General features: G+C 38.7%; 1 protein-coding gene across 1 annotated transcript in view; it reads right to left on the reverse strand.

The window, feature by feature from the left end:
• Window positions 1–6,838, reverse strand: part of Ttbk2 (tau tubulin kinase 2) — a 127,870-nt gene that overhangs the window by 62,908 nt on the left and 58,124 nt on the right. The window contains exon 4 of the mRNA XM_005364320.3: window positions 1,003–1,076. Within this exon, the coding sequence (XP_005364377.1) occupies window positions 1,003–1,076 (74 nt within the window). The remainder of the gene's footprint in view (window positions 1–1,002; window positions 1,077–6,838) is intronic.

Raw genomic sequence — 6,838 nt, forward strand, 5'->3', positions numbered from 1 at the left:
GGGGGGTAAGATAGGGGAATCCTGAGGTTAAGGCCAGGCTTAGCTCCATCATGATCATCTTGTGGTACTCAGTGAGACCACACTTTAAAAAGACAAATGACAACAACAGCTACAGTTTACAGAAAGGGTGACATCTTTAGGTCAAAGTCAAATATTGAAGGATACTTGAGAAAAAAAAAGCCTTCTGAAAAGAAGAAAACATTTAGGTCAATAATATACAAGGAAATAAAGAAACCAAATGTTCAAAATAAAGTCTGCTACAGATGAAAGGAAACTGTTGAGAAGTGAAAATTAGGCAGTGAACCATGGTTTTCAGCTTCAAGGAGACTGTACTGTGGTGTTCATCCAGGAAGTAGATGGTGTCCTGACTCTCCCTTCTGTAACAGTTACTCCTGCATTTTATCAACTCTATTCCCATCTAGAAGAGAAGGAACAGTATGCTGACAGAAAGGGAAGAGGACAAGCATTCATCTTTTACTTTTACTCCAACTAATGATTACAATCTAAACGTAGTGGCTGGTACTTGAGAGCACGAGCAGAGATTTGAAATGCTTGAGGTAGCAAACATGTAAAGAGAAAGGCAAGGATCACATTATGGTATACAATCTATTGTAAGGTTAAACGCTATGGGAAAAAATTATAACCAACAAAGGTACAGAAAAACTAAAATAGATGAACATTTCATTTTTTGGAAAATCTATACCAAGTCTAAATAAATCTCCATGTACACAGTGTATAGCCATTGAACATAATAACAAGAATGTTGTCATTTTTATGCAGATTCACTGTAATTGGGTATTTTGATCAAAACTAAAAGATTTTTGTTTTTAAGACAAGGTTTCTCTGTGTAACAGTCTTTTATGAAACTCCCTCTGTAGACATGGCTGGCCTCAAACTCAGAGATCTGTCTGCCTCTGCCTCCTGAGTGCTGGGTTAAAGGTGTGCACCACCACTGCCTGGCTAAAACTAAGATTTTAAGACATACTTTTCAAAGTAACATACCTGCAATTGCATGACCACATAGTTGAAACGATCATTTCTCCCACAGCCAATAAATCTACAAACATGGTCTTTCCCTGGATGAAAAGAGAAAGAAAACAGTGGGAAAAGATGTACTATGGTTTCTCTTTTAAAAAGTTAACAAACTGGATTTCTGTATAGTACTTTATGACAATAACTATACAAAATGCATCTTGAGACCATAAGGAACAGAACATTTATATTTTTTATTTTTATCCACCCATTGCTAGGTCCTGCTCTACTCCTGCGTACTCAAATAAATGCTAAATGAGTACAGAAATACACAAGAGAGTAACTAAAGATGACTTAGAAGAAAATATTTAAAAAGTGACTTAAGATTAACCTGAGCAGATCCAGTAATAACTATGTTAGACATACAAACACAGAACTGTACACATATTCTGACATATACTATTTATATTACTGCAGCAAGTTACATGATTATTCTTGGTCTCACTGATTTGGATCAGCCTTGTGCTTTTCAACACAATTTTAACACATGAAATTCAAGACTAGCTGGGATATACAGAAGGAATGAGAAAAACAGAAATCTGGGACTATGTCCTGATTCCTAAAACTATTACTACTGACCCTCTGCCCCCCCCCCCAAAAAAAAACAACCAAGCTCAGGAAATTACAGAAAAGACATTTGGCTTAACACAGAAAATAAGAGGGGAGGGCAGACAAGAAATGGTGCTGGAGAGGCAGGCAGGGACGAGATCAAGAATTGTGTGCTCCACGGCGAAGAATCTGAACCATATGTTTAGGTCAGTGGTTTCCACCTGTGGCTATCATCACAACCACCTGAAAACTTACAAGATTACTAAATGCCACAATCTTTAAGAGAAAGATACAACTTTGAAAAATTCTATAAATGAGCTGGAGATTGAGATGTCAGAGGCAAGAAAGTTTAAGGCCACCCTTCACTATATGAATTCAAGGCCAATCTGGGCTAAATGGTGAGACTATCTCAGAAAACAAAAATTAAAAAGCCCTGTGAAAGAAAGAAGAAACTTTAAAATCTACAACCTAAAATATAAATCAGCATGACCAAAATTAAGAGTTCTTCAAAAAAGAAAATACAGAACGCCCTGGCAGGAAGAAAATGACAAATTCCATGGAGAAGCTGACCCATGAGCTCGGAAGCCCTCAGTGAGAAGAGTGCTTGCTGTGCATGCACGAGGAGGCAGAGACAGGATGACTGCTCACACTTCCTGGTGGGATTCTGCTGGATTCTGCACAGTGAGCATGGTAGGCATGCACACACACATGCGTGCACTCACACACACAGACACAAAGCAAAGGCTGCCGTGGAAACAATTAGGCACTCGTTAGGGATTGGAAAGGACAGAAACCTTTACAGAGGGTAAATGAAGAATGAGACAATGAGGGTAGGCAATCTTTGAAGCTAGCTCGTAAAAATAAAACAGCAGGGACACACAGGATGCTAGAAATTGGACTGAAGAAAAAGATGGAAACAAGTTTCCAAAGTAATTTGTCCACTTAAAATAAAGATGCAGTCAGGCCCCACTTGGGCTAAAAATTTACCATCTTTGTTTGCTTTGGGGAAACAAGGTTTTGTTGGTCCAGGATGGCCTTAAAATCTTCATTCTCCTGCCTCAGATTCTTGAGTGTTGGGATTACAGGCCCGTAATTTTTTTGTTTGCTTGTTTTCAACTTGAGTTATCAGTGTGGGTTACCACATTGACAATCAATAACAACCATTTCCTCACCTCAGTCACAGAAAAAGTACAAGGCTTTAATTAATCAGTTTGTTGTCAATACCTCAAAGACCCCATTTCCACAGCTGGAAATACACCAAAGTGAGCATGGAACTTGCTAGTATGCATGAAGCTTGTGATTCTATCCCTAACACCGTAAAAGAACAAAATTAACACGAAAAAGACTCATTGCCTATCACATTTTAAAGATAAGCTAACAATCCTGCCTCAGTCTCCAAACTGTGGGACTGCAGGTATGGACTACTGTGCCCAGCTTCTTGTAACATTTACATCACATCAAAGACATTTCAATCATATATAAACAAAAGATACTACTAGAATGCGCCTCTAAAATATCTGTATTATACTAGAACACTTTGTCCTTGCTATCAAAATCACCTGGCCAGGCTGACCTCAAACTCATAAAGATCCATGTGCCTCTGCCTTCTGAGTGCTGGGATTCAACAGCATGCACCACCTCTGCCCAGGTTCACCCAATATTTTTTGTTTGTGTGTTTGTTTAGCAGTACTGGGGACTGAACCAACTATCCTATACATGCTAGTCAAGTACTTTAGCACTAAGATAAATCCTCTCCAGCTTTTATTTCACTTTCCAACTTGAGGTAGTCTCAATGAGTTGCCTAAACTAGCCCTGAACTTCTGCAGCCAGAATGCCAGAGTTATAGGCTTGCACCACCACTTAGCCTGAATTACCCGGCTTTAAAAAAGAAAAGCAAACACAGGTTTGAATAAACTGTTGATTCTTTACTGAGCAATCAAAACATGGCCAGTGGAAAATTTTCTAGGATTTGTCAATACATTTCTATCACTGTAGGTGATAAGTGAATGAGCTCATTTCTCATACTCTAGAGCAGTGTACTGTCTCTCTTTTATACTTACACAATTAATCAAACTATTTAATAAAGTTAACACAAAAAAAATGTATGGGTTTGGAGCAACTTTGACTTAATGACAACAGTAATTCTTCACCATCACTAGAGCAACTGCTCAGATGGTGTCTGTGTGCCCAGTAAATGCCGGGACTAGCTGAGGACTACAGGGAACACACACTGTCCTGGTACCTTATGCAATGCCTAATAAACAATGAGACAGTATTTGCCAGTGAACAAATTAAGAGAAATAATAGTTAGTAAAATAAACAGAATATGCAAGCATTATTCTGTTTTATGCATTTTCATGCATTGATTCTCAAAATAATTAAGTATAAGCATTTCCTTTGTTTTTCAGATACAGAAGTAGAGAATTGGTGAGGTTACTTAGTTCAAAATTATACAGCTAGACAATGATGGCGCAATTTGATTCCAAAACTTTTATTCTCTTTAAAAAATATATATTTATTTATTTACTTATTTATTAGAGGGGTGTGTATGTATGCTAGAAACTCTTGTGGAAGTCAGAAGACAACTATGGTAGTCAGTTCTCTCTCAATCTTCCAGGCCTTTCTTTTTTGTTTAAACAAAAAAAGGGGAAATGATGGAGGTGGGTCTTGGATCTTATCTGTTGCTTTCATTGGTTCAAGGCCAGCCTGGTCTACAGAATGAGTTCCAGTCAGAGCTGTTACACAGAGAAACCCTGTGTGTGTAGGGGGGGGTGGATAAGAAGAAAGAAAAAGAAAAAAAACTTACTCAAGAAGCTCACATGTAAGTCAAATTAGTAGATTTTAAATTTATGATAGCCAGGCGGTGGTGGCACACACCTTTAATCGCAGCACTCGGGAGGCAGAGGCAGGCAGATCTCTTTGAGTTTGAGACCAGCCTGGTCTACAAGAGCTAGTTCCAGGACAGGCTCTAAAACTACAGGGAAACCCTGTCTCAAAAGCCAAAAATTAATTAACTAATTAATTAATGAAAACATTTTAAGATAAGATTACACATGTAAAGAGCTCAATCAGCAGTCAATCAGCAGGGGCTGGAGAGACGGTTAAGAGCACTGGCTGCTCCTCCCAGCAACCACAGACTGATATCTACAATGGAATCTGATGCCCCCCCTTCTGGTATAAAAGTTGTACAGGCAAGGCTGGAGAGATGGCTCAGTGGTTAAGAGCACTGACTGCTCCTCCAGAGAACCTGGTCTCAATTCCCAGCACTCACATGGCAGCTCACAGCTGTCTGTAACTCCAGTTCCAGAGAATCTGACATCGTTATACCAATGCACATGAAATAAAATTAAATAAAGTTTTTTTTAAAAAAAAGGTTGTACATGCAGAAAGAGCACTCAAGTACATAAAATAAATGTTTTTTAAAAAGTTTCAATTAGCCATAAAAAAAGAAAGAAATGTGTCAGTTGCTGAAAACTGGAGCTTGCTTTTACCTAAGCCCATGGGACGGTGTCACTCTTGCTAACACTGAATCTTCTTACCTCCGTTCTCCCTTACAGAAACAGACCCAGACATCTGTTTCTTACTTGATTCTAGTCCTGTTGTGTTGACAATCAGTATTAGCCACACACACATTAACCATGCTTCCACATGCACCCCACCACCACCATAAACACAGACAAATAACGTATGGATAAAATAGAAGGTGGTTATTTCAGACGACGAAAGGACTAACTAGAGGGGAGAGGGAGGACAGGAGTTTATGTTCCCAAAGTACCTTTTATACTTGAATGAAAATGCCATTACTTAATATCAATTTCTTAAAAGAATGCACAACTGACAGGTAGATTATGGCAGAAGGCATGAAAATACATGAGAAGTGGCCTGAAAGCCTTGACCGCTGTGATAGTTTATCTTCATTGTTAATTTTACCAAATTTAGAATTGCCCTCTATGAGGGCATTTCCAGAAGAGTAACAGACACAAAAAGACTGCTTTCTGTCTGGTGACACTATTCCATGCTGTGGTGTGTGTTGAGAGGCAGGTGGACTGCTGTGAAGCTCTGCTCCACCACAGCTCATGACACAATGGACGCGTTTAAGATTATTGAGTCCAAGTAAATTTTTCCACCCTATGTTGATTGTTAGGTATAAGGTCAAAGAGAAAGAAAAGTAATTAAAATACATGCCAGTGTACGATGATATATACTACGGGAGGTCCTCCAATCCCATGGGTGGTAGCTCCAGACTCTCCCACAGACACCAAGGTTTGAGGACAAGCAAGTCTTATATAAAATAGAATGGTATCTGCATATAACTATAATTTACATTTATCTTCATTGATTTTTATATTACTTAATTCAATGTAAAGTTAGATATATGGTTGTGATGTTGTTTGGGGATTAAAACAATAAAAATGTATATATATATATATTATATATATATATATATGCTTAGTTCTGATCTTTTTCTTATAATCTTTTTCTTTTCCTCCCCCCTCTTTTTTAAAGACAAGGTCTCATCATAAGATTCCAGAAGAGGTCCATCTGTCTCTGCCTGAGTACCAGGATTAAAGATGTGTACACTTCGTTCTTTTTTATTCTTGTTTATAAAAGGTAGCCCAGGCTAGCCTTGAGCTAAAGAGCTGGAAGATGAGCTGGTTTACATAGTGCTGAGATCAAACTCAGCTCAGACTCTTGGTGAGCATTCTACCAACTAACTCAGTTATAGCTACAACTTCCAAGAATCTTTTCTGTTTGTTTGTTTTTGAGGTAGGGTCTTTCTTTGTAGTCCTGGCTATCCTGGAATTCACTGTGTAGAACAGACAGATCTCAAACTCACAGAGAACTGCCCGCCAGGCCTCCTGAATGCTAGGATTAAAGGTATGGGCCATTAGCCCTGCAGCTTTTTGACTGGACTTAAAATCTGTTACATAAGAGAGACCCTATGCCTGGTACCATTAACAGGCTAAAAATCTGTCACTGGCTAGGTTATAGACCCTAAGTGAGAACCTATTACTATTATATAGCTAAATGGACACTATATTAAATTAATTTCTAATGACTTATCATTATACCCAGATTAGTACATCTCTTGAGCCTCATGAGAAAAGTTTTTTTTTGGCAGATGAATATTAATACAGAGACCACCAGGCGGTTGTGGCGCATGCCTTTAATCCCAGCATTCGGGAGGCAGAGGCAGGCAGATCTCTGTGAGTTTGAGGCCAGCCTGGTCTACAAGAGCTAGTTCCAGGACAGGCTC

This window comes from Microtus ochrogaster, assembly GCF_000317375.1.
Source record: "Microtus ochrogaster isolate Prairie Vole_2 chromosome 14 unlocalized genomic scaffold, MicOch1.0 chr14_random_1, whole genome shotgun sequence".
Lineage (NCBI taxonomy): Eukaryota > Metazoa > Chordata > Mammalia > Rodentia > Cricetidae > Microtus > Microtus ochrogaster.